Source organism: Phragmites australis, chromosome 11 (assembly GCF_958298935.1).
Source record: "Phragmites australis chromosome 11, lpPhrAust1.1, whole genome shotgun sequence".
Taxonomy (NCBI): domain Eukaryota; kingdom Viridiplantae; phylum Streptophyta; class Magnoliopsida; order Poales; family Poaceae; genus Phragmites; species Phragmites australis.
The window spans coordinates 27,349,292-27,367,933 of NC_084931.1; the positions used below are offsets into that span (position 1 = coordinate 27,349,292).

General features: G+C 42.3%; 2 protein-coding genes across 3 annotated transcripts; one reads left to right on the forward strand and one right to left on the reverse strand.

Annotated features, from left to right (window-relative positions):
- Nucleotides 1-1,436: 1,436 nt before the first annotated feature.
- Nucleotides 1,437-2,150, forward strand: LOC133884107 (uncharacterized). Its single transcript, XM_062323482.1, has one exon. The coding sequence runs from the start codon at nucleotides 1,437-1,439 to the stop codon at nucleotides 2,148-2,150; it is 714 nt and encodes a 237-aa protein (XP_062179466.1).
- A 7,998-nt stretch (nucleotides 2,151-10,148) lies between these two features.
- Nucleotides 10,149-17,712, reverse strand: LOC133884208 (protein ESMERALDA 1-like). 2 transcript variants are annotated; one of them, XM_062323555.1, is made up of 11 exons: nucleotides 16,906-17,712; nucleotides 14,604-14,673; nucleotides 14,010-14,077; nucleotides 13,796-13,884; nucleotides 13,264-13,461; nucleotides 12,219-12,423; nucleotides 11,913-12,080; nucleotides 11,553-11,720; nucleotides 11,281-11,471; nucleotides 10,405-11,170; nucleotides 10,149-10,331 (listed from the first exon to the last, which is right to left on the reverse strand). In XM_062323555.1, exons 1-10 carry the CDS (start codon nucleotides 17,290-17,292, stop codon nucleotides 11,008-11,010), a joined length of 1,707 nt encoding a protein of 568 aa, XP_062179539.1. In that variant the 5' UTR covers nucleotides 17,293-17,712; the 3' UTR covers nucleotides 10,149-10,331; nucleotides 10,405-11,007. The 2 variants fall into 2 exon arrangements, with proteins under 2 accessions (XP_062179539.1, XP_062179538.1); XM_062323554.1 differs by having other exon boundaries at nucleotides 10,400-11,170.
- Between the last annotated feature and the right edge of the window lie 930 nt (nucleotides 17,713-18,642).

The window sequence follows — 18,642 nt, forward strand, 5'->3', positions numbered from 1 at the left end:
ATCCACACAGGAGTAGGGTATTACGCTCAGTGCGGCTTGAACCTGTCTAAAAATCCCTTCAGTGCATTCGGCATTCACTGCATTCAGCATTCGATCATCCCATCCCACCTGCCATCGCATTTGCACCCATTTATTTCTCCCGCAAACATATTCAGAATCATCCCCCCGGCTGAATCTCAAAAGGGGTTCCTCCGGATCCCTGCGATAAGAGTTCACCCTCCGACAGAGCCAGATTGGTCAGTCGATCTTGCATGCTCTGATGACGGTGATGGCATGGAAGGGACCATTTTTGAAAAAAGATAACTTACCAGATGCTATCAATTATTCATCAAGGCCTTGTGATTTCTGTGCTAGTACCTATTGTGGGGGCTGATCAGCGATGGCAGAAGATGGCTGCAACTACGCGAGCTAGATCAATATTGGGAAAATACCGGCTTTACCATAATCTGCATGCTCTGATTAATATCTTGAATCAAGTAAGAATGAAGAGACTAGGTTATATTTGTTTTAGCTAGACATTATAGATTATAATTTAAAATTTGTAAGTTGAAACAAATATAAGCTCATCACAATTTAGTTCTTAGATTATGACAATCTAGCAATCCGAGTTTTATCAGCTTCTGTAGATTATACAATCCAATTTTTTACGATCCATAATCTACAAACTATTTTTCACAATCTCCAGTTAAAACAAACAGACTTTATTTTTATTTTTCAGTTCCCTGGGACAAAAGTGCTATAAATAATCAATTCCCCTAACGTTCTTGTGTACGAATTGATTATTGATATGCAAACTTACTTTCCTTCAGAATTGTTTTGGCTTGTGCCTTTTATTCCGTCAGGATGGATTTCAAGCTGTTTCTCTGCCAAGAGATATCTCTTTGAGGCGTGTTGCTATAACTAGAGCTGTTAGAGGGGGGAAAGTGGGGTATCAGTGGCGGCAATCGAGACCACCGCCGTCGACGGTGCCCCTCTCGTCGACAACAAAGCACGAGCGTGCGGCTCAGTGCTTCGTCCTCCCCCACGACGCTTGGCGGTTTTCTCCATTTACGCGTCTTCGCTCGCGTGGCACATTCGCTTGCAAGGCCGCGTGGTGAAACGTGCGTGTTTTCCCGGGCGTGCTTGGGTGTGTGCTTGTCGGATGGGGCTGTGGTCCGCCATTGGAGGAGTGGAAGCTGCAGGCGGGTCCAGGTGAGGCAAGGGCATTTTCGGGTTTTTGCCATGGGATGGTGAAACCTTGCCCATCTATTTCTATCTCTAACCCTAGTTCCCCTCATGTTGCGCTGCTCCCTCCGATCCCCTCTCTCGAGCGATGGCTTAGACACTTTTGGCAACAAAACTCTCCAGATCCGCCTACTTCTTGGTCCGGAACCATCTCGGGAGATTTGAGGCCGTTCTCTCAAGTGGTTGCATCTCCCCCTCCTGCGTCGGTGGTCATGGCGGGCCGTCAGCAGTGGGGTGGTCGACATGAGGGCTTTGGATCTGGGAGATTTGGTTGTGGTGCGAGGCGTACTTCGACCCGTGGAGGATTTGGCCACAATGATGGAAGATCTTGGCAGCCAAGGGGTGTTAGGTCAAATCCTCATCTTCAAGATTCTTCTAAGGATGATATGGCTTTGGAGGTGGGTTCAGGATCTCAGCCCCCAGATCCATGGGCGGCTGCGGCTTCTAAAGAAAATCGAGGCCGGCTGGATCACTGGGCCGAGATGCAATCAGAATGGGTGGTGAATCCTCAACAAGGAGAAGTGGCTCGAGAGATTCATGCCCCATCTGCCTCTAAGTCTATTGGTTCTGATGTAAGTGCCTTTGTTTCTTCCCGGGCTCTAAATGTAAATGCTTCTGCTTCTCTTGTGAAAGGGGAATGGGGTTCAAGCTTTGAGGCTGGTGCTTGTTTTAGTTGTGGGTCTTTTGATCACTTGGTTAAAGACTGCCCTAGTTCTATTCGGTGCTTTAGATGTGGGCGAGATGGGCATGGATCTAGGATGTGTCCTAAGAGACAGCCTTGGGAGTTTATTGCTCCAGTGTGTGGAACTCAATGTGCTGAGCAGGCCTTTTTCTTTATTGAGAATGTGCCAAATGCGAATGCCATCAAAGAAAGATCCAGTTTAGCTATGATTACTGTGGTTAAGGGTGTTGCTTCTACTCAGTAAATTGAGCAGGAGTTTCAAGATATTTTTGGGAATTCTTGGAGATGTCATGCGAAACAATGGTCTGATAACCAATTTAGCATGAGATTTCTGAATGCAAAAAAGATTGAGGAGTGGTCGCACTTTACTTCCATGGGCATGCGTAGAGCTAAAGCTGAGATTAAAGTCTCTACTTGGAATCCTGCTATTGGGGCTAAGGGGGCTTTACAAGTTGCCTGGTTCAGAGTGAGAAAAAATCCACATGAAAGTAGATCAGAGCCGGTTCTAGCTTATATTGGGTCTCTAGTGGGCATCACTTTAGAGATTGATAAAGCCAGTATTCATCAACAGGAGTTTGTGAGGCTTAAGATTGGTTGTAGGGATATCAAGAAAGTTCCTGCCTCTGTTGAGGGGTGCCTTGCTATGGCTGATGGTTTTTTCTTCTATGATTTTCTATTTGAAAGAGAGATTTCTGATGAGGAGCAACAAAACATTGATGCTGTTGTCATTCCTGCTGCTCCTAATAAAATGCCACTTTTGCTAAGCCTGATTTTGGTGAGAGGACTCCCAAAAAGGCAAAGCTTGACTCTGGTAAAAGTATCAATCAGCCTGCTGTGATCACAAGTGGTGGAAAAACATATCTCAAAAGTGCTTCTTCTTTGAAACTTCTTCCCAGCCAAAGTCAATCTGTTCCCTCCAAGTTTCAGTTTAAGGATCAAGGGTATTCCTCCAAGGGAGGTGAAATGCAAAGACAGCCTTCTGCAAGAGCTTCTGGTCTGGATGCTTGTAAGCTGGTTCCTTTATCTAAAGATAAAGAGATAGATGTTGGAATTAATGAGATGGATGAAAGGAAGATTGATGCTTTGCAAGATCTTGAATTGAGTGAGGGTGAGGAAGACCTTCTCACTGATGAGCTGCTAGATGAGGGATCTACTGCAGGTTCTCAGAACGCTCCTGTGGGGATGGTTTGTGGATTGGTAAGATGCAGTAGCCTTGAGAAAGTTAATGAAAAGAATGATGACATTATGATTTTTCCTGAGATTGATGGCTTACCAAGGGATATTGTGAGCAATGTTGATACTGCAGGAGATAACTCTAACAGGGAAGAAGGAGACAAATTACAAGGGGTACCCAAGATCCAGCAAATCAAAGTGCAACCTACCAGGGCCAGTGCAAGGTGTGCACACATTGTAGGCCATAACATTGCTGATTTAGCTACTCAAGGAGCTAGGAAGAGAAACTTGGAAGGTACTCCTTCTATACATCCTCCCCAATCTTTAAATGATTCAAATGCTTTTTCTGTTTTATCCTGTTCTAATATTGCTGATAAAGCATGTGACATGGGTGTTCTGTTGAATTCATCTGATTTTGAGATTGTTAATTTGATTAAAAACTTAGAGGATGCTAGATGTGCTTTAGCTGATAAAGCTAAACCTAATATTGATACTGATATATCCCTCAATAATTTTATGTACTCCTCTTCTCCCAAACTTTTAGGCTGGTTAGTAGAGGAGGAGGATCGATCTGATCAAGGGGAATTTGTTTGGGTTAAAAAAAAGAAATTAAATAGGAAGGGGAGAAGGAAGCTATCTCTTGATGTTGTCCAGGCTGGATCTCTGAGTTCAGGATCCATTAAGAAACTCTCACAGAGGCCTGTGAGGGAAGTTATAAAAAACCCAAAAAATATAAATGATAGATTGCTTTTGGAATTGCAGGGGGGTTGGGAAAAAAAAGGCATGAGTATGTGCCTTATGGATCTCATCTCCTCCTTCCATCTCAGCTTTGTCTGTTTATAAGAAACTATCAAAACAAAGATTTATGTCTCAGATTTACGAAAGTTTGACCCTGCTGAAAGCTTTTCCTGGGAATGGATTCCCTCCTCAAGGAAATCTGGAGGTATTTTGAGTGGAATCAAAACTGATGATTTAGATGTCATTATGGTTAAAAAAAGGGGCTATATATGATTTAGACTGATGTGGTGGATAAAACTAATAGTATGAAATGGGCTTTAATCAATGTCTATGGTACAGCTCAAGATGAGGATAAAGATATCTTTCTTAGTGAGCTGTCCAGTTTCTGCTCTCAGTTAAATCTACCTGTTATAATAGGAGGAGATTTTAATATCTTAAGATATACTCATGAAAAGAATAAACCCAATACTCTCCCTCAGTGGTCTCATATCTTTAATGCTATCATTCGTGTATATGAATTACAAGAACTCCATATGAATGGAGGTTCTTTTACTTGGTCTAATAATAGGGAGAATCCAACTCTGAAAAGATTGGATAGGGTTTTGATTAATAATGAGTGGGATTGTATATATAGTTTGGCTTTTGTTCAAAAGGTCCCTAGAGATATTTCTGATCATAATGTTTTGATTGTTTCTACGGCTTGCCACAAAGGTGATAAAAAAATGTGTTTAAATTTGAACTATCTTGGTTAGAGCATCCTGATTTCATTAATGAAGTGGAAAAGATATGGAAGAACAATGTTCCAAGAAATAGTGCTGATGTTTGGATAACCAAATTGAAGAAACTAAGAGCTCATTTAAAAGGCTGGGGTGGCCATTTGGCTGATCAAACTAAAAAGAAAAAAATGATTCTTAAAGAAGAGTTGCCATATCTTGAATCTTTGGAAGAAAAAGGGCTTTTAGACCCTGATTCTGCTCTGGAAAAGATGAATATTCAAGTAGAACTTTAAAAAAATTATGATGAAGAAGAATTTGTGTGGTTTAGAAGATGTCATTCTAAATGGATCTTGAAAGGTGACAATAATACTAAATTCTTTCATGGTATTGCCAATGGCAAGAAAAGTAAGCACAGTATTCTATATTTGATGAATGCGGGGAATAAAATTTGTGGGGACAAAGAATTGATGGAGCATGTTACTGAATTTTATAAAGACCTTTTTGGTCCTGCCCCTTGAAATCTGCTACTTATTGATCCTCAGCTATGGAATGATAGTGAGACCCTTAACAGCGAAGATAATTTGATTCTTGATGCCCCTTTTACTGAGGAAGAAATTAAAAATATTTTGTTTCAAATGAATACTAATAAAGCTGCTGGCCCTGATGGATTTTCAGCTGAATTCTTTCATAAGTCTTGGGATGTAATCAAAGTGGATTTATTAAACCTGTTTACTGATTTCTATGCTGGCTCTTTGGATGTTAGCAGGCTAAATTATGGGGTCATCACCTTGTTGCCTAAAGTTGCTAATGCTGATAAAGTTCAACATTTCAGACCTATTTGTTTGTTGAACTGCTCTTATAAATTGATTACCAAAGTTTTAAATACAAGGTTGGAGCCTTTTATGGACAAGCTAATTTGTGATAGCCAAAATGCCTTTATTAAAAACAGAAATATTATGGATGGGGTAATGTCCCTGCATGAGATTTTACATGAAACAAAAAGAAAGAATCAAATTGTTATAGTTTTGAAGTTAGACTTTGAGAAAGCCTATGACAAGGTGAATTGGGTTTTTCTATTTCATTGTTTGGAGTTGAGAGGTTTTAGTCCTCTTTGGAAAAAATGGATAAGGTCTGTGGTCAAAGATGGACTCTTAGTGTTAAAATCAATAACCAAATTGGTCCCTATTTTAGAAGTTACAAAGGGGTGAGGCAGGGAGACCCACTCTCACCCTTCTTGTTTAATTTGGCCGCAGAATGTTTGACCAAGATGATTCATGCTGCTCAAAAAAGCAAAAAAATTACTGGTCTTGTGTCGCATTTATTAGAGGATGGCATTGCTGTTCTGCAATATGCTGATGACACCATTTTGTGCATTGAAAATGATATTGAGAAAGCTACAAACCTTAAGTTGTTGCTTTATATGTATGAGTTAATGTCTGGTTTAAAGATAAACTTTCTAAAGAGTGAAGTTTTGGTGATCGGTGGTAATAATGAAAATTTGGAAACATATGCTAATCTCTTTCATTGTCGGATTGGATATTTCCCAATCAAATATCTTAGCGTGCCAATCAGCCCTAGTAGGCTTCATATTGTTGATTGGATCAATGTTGAAAAAAAAATTTATAAAAAGCTTGATGTGTGGAAAGGGAGTCTGTTATCCATTGGAGGCAGAGTGATTCTTATTAATGCTAGCCTTTCCAATGTGCCTATATATCACATGAATATGTACCTCTTGCCAAAGACTGTTATCAAGAATATAAATAAGGCAAGAAGAAGGTTTTTCTGGCAGGGAGGTGGGACAAAAAAGAAATACCATCTGGTTAAATGGGCCTTGATTTGTACTCCTAAGAAAAAAGGTGGTTTGGGCATTAAAAATATTTCTGCTGTGAATTTTGCACTTTTGTGTAAATGGTGGTGAAAATTAGAAAAGAAAGAGGGCATCTGGCAACAAATTATTAGAAAGAAGTATTTGTCTTCCTCTTTGCTGGTTAATGTTAGACACAAGCAAGGAGATTCTCCTTGTTGGAGTGATCTTCTTAAAGTAAAAGATTTATACCTCCAAGGGAGGAGATGTATAGTGGGTAATGGGCAAACTACCAGATTCTGGGAAGATGCTTGGGTGACCCCCAAACCTTTATGTGCTCTTTTCATAGATGTTTATAAGATTTGCGTTGATTTTGATATTCTGGTTTGCCAAGCTTGTTTGAAAAACTGGAACTTGGAATTTAGGAGATGGCTAAATAATGAACTTTCTGACTAATGGTCTTTTGTACAAAATTTGGTGGCACAGACTAGATTGTCTGACTCTGAGGATGTGGTCTCTTTGTCTTTTGAGAAGAAGGGTCGTTTCACTGTAAAATCTATGTATAAGTGGTTGATGAGGGGTTATTCCAATAAATCTTTTAGTCATATTTGGAATGCAAAGATTCCTCAAAAAATCAAAATCTTTTATGGCTATTAGAGCAGCATGCTCTGCTGACTAAAGACAATATGATCAAAAGAAAGTGGACTGGTGATGGCACTTATTACTTTTGTACTCAACAGGAGTCATGTGTGCATTTGTTTTTTCTTTGCCCAGTTGCCAAATCTGTTTGGGGTTTTGTGGCTTTCTTTCTTGGGGCAGATACTATTCCTAATTCTGTTCAGCAATATTATGTGTGGATTCAATCTTGGCTGAACCAAGGGCAAGTATTTCATGTGGTTGGGCTTACAGCAATATGCTGGGCTATATGGAAAGCTAGAAATAAAGCATATTTTGAGAAAAAAACTCATTCGTGATCCTAGTGAAATTATCTTTCACTCATGCTCTTTTATGAAAATCTGGGCAGATCTGTTAAAAGGCATGGACAAGGAAGAGTTAATGAAAGGTGCTCAAGGTCTTCTCAGCATTGTTATGAACATTTTGTCTTCGCAGCAACGCCAGATGCCTCCTTCGTTGTTGCTTCCCAGTTCTGCAGTCGTGATCTCTGATGTTAATTCTGATGTGGGCACCTCCAACTCGCCAGATGATGATGAAGACGCTAATTAGTTTCTACTTTGATCGTCTGTGTCTTTCGGTCTTTTGTCTCTCTGCTGCTATGTTGGTTAAACTTGGATGTTTTAGAGTTTCCTCTATGTCCTGTTTGCTCGTTGGTCTGTAAATGTTGAAGTCCTCTCGTTCTATCCATTCATCAGGGCTGTAAACGTCACTGTTAAGTACATTGTTCCATTATCTGGTAATAGAAATGGGGTTTCCCCGTTCTCAAAAAAAGAGATATCTCTTTGAAGAATGAACTGGGGCATGCCACGTGTGGAAAGGAAAAAATAATGGAGTGGGCAAACGGTTCCGCCATGAGGCGCGCTCAGTCAGCTTCATCAGGTATTGGCATGCCTCGAGGCTGTTGGAAAGTAGGCTGGATCCACTAAACCATGCTCAGAGATGGTCAAATGGATGGTTCGGTTTGGTACGACATGGGTCTATTGAGGCACGGTTTGTTTAGGCTTGTTAGCTAAACAAGCCGTGCCGTGTCGGTCCACGTGTCGTGACTTCAGTCCAGACACGGTTCATTGAAGACTAAGCTATGCCATGCCGGCCCGCAGCACGATAGGCTTGATGAATTTTTTTGGCCCGTCAGCCGGCGGAAAATTGAAAAAAATCACAAAAACTTGCTTTCACTCGGAATCGAACACCCGACATTCTACTTGAAAGTCAAACACACTACCATTGCATCACATATCCTATATAGTATTAGATCTAAATAAATTATATAAAATACTAAAAAATATAAACAGTTAAATGGACCATGTCATGCCGGCCCGTAGTGCCACGGCTCCGGCACAGGCACGGCCCAAGTCGTCGTGCCGTACCGGTCCGACCCTTTAGCTATCGTACCTGGGTCGGACCAACAGTGTTGTCGGAGGGTGAACTCCTCAAGCGGGGATCCGGAGGGACCCCCTTTGAGATTCGGCCGGGGGGATGATTCTGAATCCGTTTCATAGGTAAAATAAATGGGAGTAAATGAGATGCAGGTGTGGTAGAATGATCGAATGTAGGAGGACGTAAATACTCAGGGGATTTTTAGACAGGTTCGGGCCGAACTGAGCATAACACCCTACTCCTGTGTGTATGCTATAAATGTTCTGAGAATGTCTCTCTGAGGATCTGCTGTGTTACAAGAATATTTGTCTAAGTCTAGAGCTTCGTGCTCCTTGTTCTTCGGTTGATCCAAGCATCAGTTTTCTGTGTCTTGTGTTCTTCGAGACTTGTCCGGTGTGTTCCGTGCTTCGGTCCTCCTTCTCCGGGGAGCTCGCCCCGCTTATATACCCGCCGGGGCGGTAGCGTGCCCAGAAAGGATGGTGCGAGTTCCAAAGCGTCATAAATGGGAAGCAATCATCATGGGCTGCTGCGCGAGGTGACGGGGAGGGTTGAAAACGCGCCCCCGTCCGGTCTTGTTCGTCATCATTCGGCTTTTCGGCGAGTGCTGCGTGGAGGGCCCACCGGGCAGCCACCGAGCAGCCCCGCGTGCCCGTCCGGTCAGAGTAGGCCTGACACAGCAGGGCGGCAGGCGGTGTGCCTCGAGCTTTGCGACGTTATCCCGAGACGCGCCGGATGACGCGCGATGAGACCCGTGCATTAAATGTCCTCACACCTCCCTGCCAGGCTGTGGTAGGGACCTGGCAGGGACTGACAGTAAGCGTGGGGGGAGTGGTTGGAAGTGATAGGCCATGCTTAAATGCAGCATCGGGTCTCTCACCAGTTGACACCTCACCGTTGAGCCCCTATGGGGGCCACCGGTGAAAGACTTTTCAGGCCCTCGAGGAATTGTGAGTGCTCGAGGACTACTGTTCACAGCCCCGAGCACTCTCTCCCGAATATACCTTCTCTTGGTCCTCGGGGAACCGAGTGCTCGGGGACCACTGTTCATGGCCCCGAGCACTCTCTCCCAGAACTAACTTTTCTTGTCATCGAGGAACTCGGGTGCCCGGGGGTCACTGTTCATGGCCCCAAGCACCCTCTCTCGGAACTCAGCCTTCTTGGGTCATCGGGGAACTCAGGTACTCGGGGACCACCATTTATGGCCCCGAGCACCCTCTCCCGGAACTTGGTTTTCTCGGATCATCGGGGAACTCGGGTACTCGGGGACCACTGTTTATGGCCCTGAGTACCCTCTCCCGGAACTTGGTCTTTTCGGACCTCAAGGAGATAACCCCCGAGGGAGGGCGTCACGTGGCACTCTGCTGTTCTGACCTCGGGACTCGAAGACCCCCGGTTCCCATATCACCGACAAGTGTCGTGCATCGGACCAACCCATGTTGCACAACTTATTTAGACATCTTTAGCCATAGTCCTTGCCCAAACTGAAGATAAAGCAAGCAAAACGGCAACTCAATTCCGTCGAATTTCAAAAGTGAAGTTTTTATTCACCTGTTCTCTGTCGTTTAACAGGGAAGGGTGTTCCCTACATCCCATATTCCCAGCCTACCAATGGTCCCGCCTCGTGTGTGTTTGAGGTCAAGTACATTAATACTGTCCTATTATATGCCTTATATACTAACACGTAATGTTGAAACGATTTAAAATACAACATTTATAATTTATTATATTTTTAGTTGTCTCGTAGTAGTACCATAACCCCTTAATTTGTACAATAATGCATGAGTAGTCTTATAATTCTAAATTTTAGTTTACAAGACTATTGCTTCGCGAAACAATGACATCTTTCTCCCATCTTCCTCTCTCCATATCACTAAAATCCTAGGTGGCATTACATGAGCTGACGTGTACTAATCTTCCATGATCTGCAGTTAAACGTTTGCGCCTGCAACAGAATGAAGTACTCAGTGTGTGCAGAAATAATAACAGTTATTCAGCAAAAGGATGGTTTACCTTACCAGAAGCTCACAGGCATGGCCACTGGATGATCTTCCAAACAAAGATATTCACTAATAAACAGCTTCCCGAGCACCTACTGCAATAAGATGATAGCTTGGCTATATAATGGCAAAGCAAGACTCAAAGTGCCACCAGGCAACTTCCATTGTTAAGATTGTGAAGAGGAGTGTCACTGAGAGTTACAAGATGAAAAATAAAAGAGAACTGAAATTTACAGTGCCTGTCTCCATTCAAAATCTGTGCATGACGACAGACTGCTAATGAGCCATGTATAAGAGGCGCTACTACCCCAAACGGGTTGATACTTCATTGACAATGGATAGCAGCTCTGAAGGTGTTAGATCTGTTGTTTAGGGTCAAAATGAGTCGATGTATTGTTAGCATCAGGATAATTTAATACTCTAGGGAATCTGTTGTATCCCCGTTGGCACATTCTATACAAGGGAAAACAGCCACCCTAGGGAGTGATTGATGTGTAACGCTGTGGCAGGTATGCTTTGCAGGTGAAGTAATGAAACGCTACACAGCACACGAAGAATGAACAAATTGGACCGCATGCCTGAAAGAATGAGGTCAGTCTATTGGAATGCCACTATGAGATGCTATCTGGTGTGTCTGGGTTTTGAATGTTCGGTTCTGTTCAAGCGGCACATGCAGTCAGGACATGGAAAGGTGTATATGGATTCATTTGGTCTTTTCATTTCAACCCCTTTGGCATCACTGTGTGCTCTCATATTAAGTAAGTGCCGTTTCAATGACTTCCATCTGCACAAAAATGAAAAATTTATGACTTTAGAGACAAAGAATGTGAGGTGTTGAGTGCTTAGGACTCGATATAAACAAAACAATTCTACGGGCAAAGAAAATTGACATACCCTATACGTGGATTATCAAAGAGTACAGCTAGCCTTCTTTTGTCTGGTTTAATTGTTTTCGAATGCCCACCATACAAGTACCTCCTGTGACCCATAAGGAAATGAGGGAAATTTCCACCTTGTGTGGTCACAAAAACTTCACTTTGGGCAGAAACACTGTAGTCAATAGCAGCCATCCTTGAGGAGAAATTCTAGCAATAATGAGCATTTTAGAACAATAAACATATGGAACACAGAACAAAAAAATATGCAGCTAACCATACAATCCCTACCTTAAATGGAGCAAGTTCCTCTTCTGATGCTAGAGTTTCTTTTGTCTGTAGGAGAGGAAACATTTCAAGAAGAGGAGCCATGCTCTTTTCAGCTCTGTAAATCTTTCCAGACGCCAAAAAGATTGCGGTCTTATTGCTGAATCCCATTCCACGAAGCATTAATCCAACCTAAAGATCACATAACATAAACATCTGAATCTTCAAAATAAATTCTGCAGTAAGCCTAAATGAAATCTGTTTTTTTTCCTGGATAAAAGAAAATGAACGGAGCATGGACCAGCAAAATGTGCTTTAAGAACAAATTTCTGAAATTTCACTAATAGCAGTTGTTCTGACTTCTGATATTTGATACCTACATACCTCCAAAGGTGTAAGCGGACATTTTCCATTCATTCTTATCACTCCTGGCCTTATTACTCGTCCTCTCTTAGTAAACTTCCCTCTCCAACCTATCTCTCTAGCTGCATCCATCTCCTTCCTCTCCTCATCACCACCATCATAGACACAACATGAAAAGGCAACCATATCCTGTAAGAACAATTAGCAGATGCCTCTGTTATTTTTCATAACACTGGAGACAGACTAAACATCGAGACTTAAATTGAAAAGGGTGGATCCCTGGTTTCCAAAAATATTAAATCTCAAGTTTTATGAAAGAAATCAAACCTCCTCAAAACGAAGATGCACTGCGATATATTTCCCATTGCTTTCAACGCTTGTCTCTCTCATTCGAGTAACTAAAGTTTCAGATAAAGATGCAATTGGCTCCGAAAATTTTAAGGCTTCAAAATTTGCCAAACATCTCAACCGTTGAACAGCAGGTGGTGCGTCAAATGAGAGCCGGTTGGCAAAAGGAGAAATCCTGATGAATCTGTACTTTAGAGCATAGCATCAGAAAGAGTCACATCATGATAGAAGGACTTCATGGTATTTAACAAAATAGGCCATTCCCAGAAATGGGATGAAATCAGTTCAACTCCTAGCTAAACAGCGGCGTCCTGGTAAACAGGGATAAACAAGCAAAGAGACATTTTCACCAATGAGGAAGCATATATTCCTATTGTTTACAGATATATCTAAATGTAAAAGGAAGCGTCAACATTCAACAGTTGAACATTCCACGAAACTCTGAGTCCCCACAGGTCACGGAAACTTCAGATGACAAAGAATTGATCAAGTTAGAGGAAACTGTTGCTGCAGGCAAGTTTCAAGTGTAAAAGGGTATCTTGCTAGAGTAAATTTAATATATGGCTCACATCAAGTTAATGACACTGTTGAAGAGATGCTCCAACTATCATCAAAAACTTTTGATAACGGATGTTCTACATTAACTAACAGCAGACCAATACTACTGTACCGAGAGTAATAAAATGCTGCAGTGGTCAAAGGTATCATACACCGCGTTTGCAGATTTCCATGTGATATTAAACATCCAATTATTATCTAGCATATTAACACAAATCTCTAAGTTCTATACTCTAATGACAGTAATCAGATAGCACGGTTGTGTAAGAAATTAAGGCCATAACATAAATAAGACTATAACACTTGCACAAGTATACTAGTTACATCATATGAAAGGTAAGCAATTAATGACAAAAAGGATATAACATGATTCCACAAATGCATCATAAAGCACTATGTAACCAGAATAATTTAACATAAGCAACTTAAACTCATGAAGTAATAACTGAACTGGATTAGAGCTCACCTTTCCTCAACTAACTTAGGAAGAACAACATCTTTGTAGTATTGAATAGGGGCCCAAGCCTTTATCTTGAAATTGAATACATGGCTGAGATTGTGACCGAACCGCTCCATTATAAAGTCAGGCACTCTGTCAACTATGCGAACATCATTTTGCAGACGTTGTACAAATTGATCTTCATCATAAATATCCCTGAATTTGCTGTACCCAAAAAAAGAAATATCAGTAATCATAACTTGTTATTACAAGTCTAAAAACAGAAAACTGTCCAGCAGAGTGTTTTGCAAAGATATTTTCAGAAAAAAAAAAGATCATCTCTTACTAGCATCAAACACGATCACCATGCATACTAGAAGAAAATGATATGTCATGGTTTAACATCACAAACTTTTATATTTTAACAATACATTTGCAAAGTAAGACTGAGGGAAATCCATTTGTCTCAGAGGAGGTCATGGTATATTTCAGAGTTAATCAAGCAGATAATCAGTCAAGCAAAATTTTGAGGATGGAGATATGGGGAGTGCGAGGAGACCTAGGATCCCTCCAAATGCTATGGAAATTGAAATTTGGGATAATAAGAGTAGCATTCAGAAAACCAGCAATAGCGACTGCATTGCATATCTGAAAAACAAAGAACAAAAGAAAGAGAAGCACATGTGAGTAACTCAAGATACCAGTTAACAAAGTACAAATAGAACAAATATATATTGTCAAGAGGAATAAGGAACCACTGAGGAAGGGCATACCGATGTCCTTTGTTGATTTAAGCCGCCATTTGCCTCAACATATATGTAGCCATTTGATTCAGGCAAACCTAACAGAAGTAATGAAAAAAAATCAGGTTGGCTGCCATGTAGTGCCAACGTACAAGCGAGCCCCCCTCCTTTCCCCAAATAAATGGACACATAAATAAAAATAGAAACCACAGTCAAGCAAAGAAGTGGTGCTTGTGCCTTAACAAAGTCAATGATGACACTTTCTTTGACCGCTAATTTAACGAGAATGTTTTTTATGGCAGATGTACTCGTACCACTTTCATTTATCCCAACATATTCTAGACAATGTTTTTCGTACAAATTACTGCTGTTTGACTACTTTTGAGGACCTCACTTTTTTATACTGGAGGAGTGGTGGTACTAACACGCCTAAGTTCTTCCAAATGTGAACTTGGTAAGTGCAATACATTAAAAAGAAACAAATAACTGGAATCGCATCAAAGGCATATTATAAGGAAAACAAGCAATGTTAGGAATTACAAATACATCCATACATGAAATGTTCATATCTGCTGTATCTTATTTAGTAAAGGAAAAAAGGAAAAGGCACAGAAAATGATATACCATTTGTCCCATTGTTTATGCAGGGTCGCCATGCGCCACCTTTGTAGGTGTGCCTCCATACAGTTGCTAGCTAGAAATATATGACAAAGTGAGAAAGAAGTTACGTGCAATATTAACACAATTTAAGTAAGCGGGAAATTATGTCGATGAAGCAAAATAATCACCATGAAAAACATGCAATAGAATATTAACCGCAGATGTACAGGACACATTCTTTTATTTCATTCCTGGACACTACTTTGCCATTTAGTTAAGATCTTTTGCAGCATATAGCAATGAAAGGTGTGGATGTCCACCCAAAACACCAAAGTTCGAGTCCTCTAAAACGTGAATTTGGGTGCCTATTTCTTCTTAATATAAAGCCACCTAGTTCCGCCTAGGTTGGTCTAGTTTTAATACAGCAATGAGAGATGAACATAGATGCAGTACTTAATGTGTTTATTCCATTTGAGCAAAGGGAAAGTTCTAGCTGTTGATATGGATTTAATGTTACACCTTTTTCATTCATGCACCGCATCCCCATGCACACATACATACTTCAGGGATTTGCATGTGATACTCATTTGTTTTGTTTGTTCAACCACACTTTACATCAGTTCATTTGAAATTCATTTGTTTGGTCTGCTCAACAACATTTTAGATTGTTTCATTTGAGGACGTAATAATTAGATTGTGTGGATACATGCAAGTGATGGGAACAACCACAATATTGGTGGGGACGGCTGTGAAAGAGATGTAAAACACCTGAACACCAGAAATGCAAGATAAATTGCTTGTTGTATTGCCACTAGAGGCTCCTGAACATTAGCATATCACATTTTGTATCAGGCATCTCGTGATTTTCTTTTTGCACTACCCAATTATGTACACGCACATTATTGTTTTTAGTTGGAGCGCCAGTATTCCCAACAACAAAAGGGAGGAGGGCAAGCAAAATCACCATCACACTTACAACTTACAAGAGCTGATTTGATGAATACAGAACCACCCCCCCCCCCCCCCTCCCCCTAATTTATTTCAAAGCAAAAGGGAGGAAGCCCTGCACTAATCTAATCAAGGTCCCGTTTGGTAACCTGAATCGCTTACATTTCTCCGGAGAATCACCGCTGCCTGCAGCAGCCAAACACGCACAGTGGAAACGTTTCAGCAGGAAACGCTCCACTGAATTGACTGGAATCACCTAGCCGTTTCTCACCGTTTCTGCCACAACGTTTCCCAGTCTACCCCCACGCCTGCGCCCGAGTCCCCGCCGACGGCTTCGCCTCATTTTGTTGGTGTGTACTAGCGTATTCATTCTCATTTGCTTTCTCGAATTTTTCTGGTGGTCCAAAAGTCGTCTAAAAATTCTAAAACTTTTCATAGGCAAAATAGAGCTCACTAACAACTCATTTTAACCGGTTGCGAATTTTTAAGGCTTCAATTAAATTCCCATAAATCTGAAAAAATTTACTAGTATTCATCATACCTCATGAAGTAATTACTAAAATTATTCCCAACCCTATGTTGCATAGTGATTTTATGAGTTCCTTCACAATGCATCACTTCTCATTAAACTTAACAATTTATGTTTAACTTCAATTGTATTTAATTACTTGCTGAAAAGTGCTGAGATGATGCTCATGACGCATACAATGCATGAATGTCAAAGTTGGAATTTTTGGAACCATGTATTTTGTTACCACTCATTTCTAATGTTGTTATTACAAATAAAACACACAAACACCATATCAGCACAAGGGCAAAATGGTCAATTGCACAACACCCCTCTCTTTTAAGAAACTGAATACAGACATTTAGCCAAACGGTTTACAGAGTTGATTCTGATCCACCATAAAAATATTTCCAAGAAGAATCCGGAACCGAAACATTTCTGAAAGGCAACAAGGACTGTTAATATTCCAAGACGCCTGCCAAGCCGAATCAAGTTTCAGATGGTGATACAAATGATCGTTCCTGTCATCCCATGAAGTCGCAGGAATCACATAAACTAGTAAATAAACATAAAAAACCCAACAGTTCAGGCACGTCTGCACTGTCATTCCCCGGCTATTTGAAGAAGACTAAGGCCCAATTGGAATCAAACAACACGAATTAAACTAATCTAAACAGATACCAACCACGAGCGAATAGCGCAAGATATGCCATCTCTGCTCGATCAGCACATAGGCGAAAACTTTCCACGACAAACGAAGCCATACATTACACAGTTATTAATGATCAAAACGGTCAAACATTTGCGCCGCATTGGAACCACCCGAAAACCCGAAATGCGGCAAGGAATGTGCAAAGAGGAGGCACTGACCGCGTCGGTGGAGTTGTCTGCGTCCATGTCGGCACGGAGTCGCGCGTACAGCTGCGGGCTGCGGTACACCGACCCGGGCGCCTGGCGCGCCATGATCCGAGGCACAGCGTCGAGCGGGAGTGAGCCCATGTACAGCAGCATCGCGGCGACGTACAGCAGCGGCGCGAAGAGGAACACTGCCTGCCTCCGCAGAAGCGCCGCGAGCACCGCCCTCGCGGCCCTCCCCGCCGCGCCGACGCCGCACCACCCGGCCGCCGCCGTGCTCCCCGGGGCGCCCCTCGCCGAGCCTCCCTTCGCGGGCGTCCGCCTTCCCACGCCAGCGCCGGCCCGCGAGGGGGACGGCGCCCCGCCGAAGCTCCCCAGGCGGCTGTACGCCTGGCCCTGCATCGGCGCCTCGCAACAGCCCCACCCCGGGAGCTAGGCTTATAGGGCTCCCCCGCGCGCGATCGCTGCCACCCGCGGCGCGCAATGGAGCCGAGACGCGAGGGAGACGGGAGGAGGTGGCGCGTTCGAGCGAGCGGGGGAGGGAGGGAGGGAGGAGGGTGACCGACCGCGCGCGGGGTGGCGTCTCGGTCGCGGTCGCAGCCGCCACCGGGCAGTAGTCATACGCCCGGATCTTTATGTAATCAGATTAGCAAAATGATTTGAGATATTGGAGTAACAAAACAAGGAGAATAAAATACATTGGATTAGTCGGGAGAAATTGACGCAGCCAAAGTCCATGGGAGGATTGGGTTTCCGAGACATTCATGCTTTCAATATGGCTACATTGGCAAAGCAAGGTGGGCGTATTTTTGCAAAATTCTAATCGTCTTTGTGTTAGAATTCTTCAAGCCAAATGTTTTCGAGTAAGTTGTTTGGATGCGAGACCAAAACAAGGGATGCCGTGTTCCTATTTTGAGAGGTTTTGATCTGCTGAAGCAAGGAGTTTTTGGCGTGTGGGTAATGGCGATAGTCTCAAGAGAATGGGCTGGGCGGAGTTAATCAATAATCAATCCAATTACAGAAAACCAGGATACAGAGTTGGTACAACAATTTTTTTGGGAGGAAGATGCTAAGAGCATCTCCAACCGACTACTCATATTTGACCCCCTATTTCTCTTATTTAGGGACTTCTCATCCAGATTTCATCCCCTATTTCTCAACGCGTTCCAACCGACCCCTCATATTTGACCCCCTATATTCGAATCACCTCTATTTTATTAATATTTGGTAACTCTCTCTCCCCTCTCTCCCTCTCTCTCTCTCTCCCCTCTCTCCCTCCCCTCTCTCCCTCCCTCTCTCTCCTCTCTCCCAAATGAGGGGTTGGATGAGGAGTCCCTAGATGTAGGGGGTGAGGGATGAGATTTGAGGGTTCCTCAAATAAAGGGGGTCGGATAGGGGGTCGGTTGGAGACCGTTTTTCATCGTTTTTTCCTCAAATATAGGATAGGGGGTGAGAAGAGGACTCGGTTGGAGATGCTCTAAGGTCATCCTAGATATGCCTGTTCATGTTTAGAGATGAAAACGCCGTTGTACCACGAGCTGGTTTTCGAAGTATTTGGTCCGAAGCAGTCGGGAACGATATTTCAAGAAAATGGAGATGAAAATCATAAAAGTTCATGGAAACAATAACATAAACGATTTTAAGCTCTTCCGATCATTTTCGACTTTATACATTTACAACAAAAAATTATTACTGATAATTACCGTTTTCCCTAACCCATATATATCAATTGTCAAGTGTGAACACACAATG

Coding starts and splice junctions, on each gene's coding strand:
- LOC133884107 (XM_062323482.1), top strand. CDS start 1,437: ATGGCGGGCCGTCAGCAGTGGGGTGGTCGACATGAGGGCTTTGGATCT.
- LOC133884208 (XM_062323555.1), bottom strand. CDS start 17,292: ATGCAGGGCCAGGCGTACAGCCGCCTGGGGAGCTTCGGCGGGGCGCCG. Junction 13,462..13,795: donor AGCATTTGGAGGGATCCTAG/GTCTCCTCGCAC, acceptor TTTTGGGTACAG/CAAATTCAGGGATATTTATG. Junction 11,472..11,552: donor AGGAACTTGCTCCATTTAAG/GTAGGGATTGTA, acceptor CATTATTGCTAG/AATTTCTCCTCAAGGATGGC.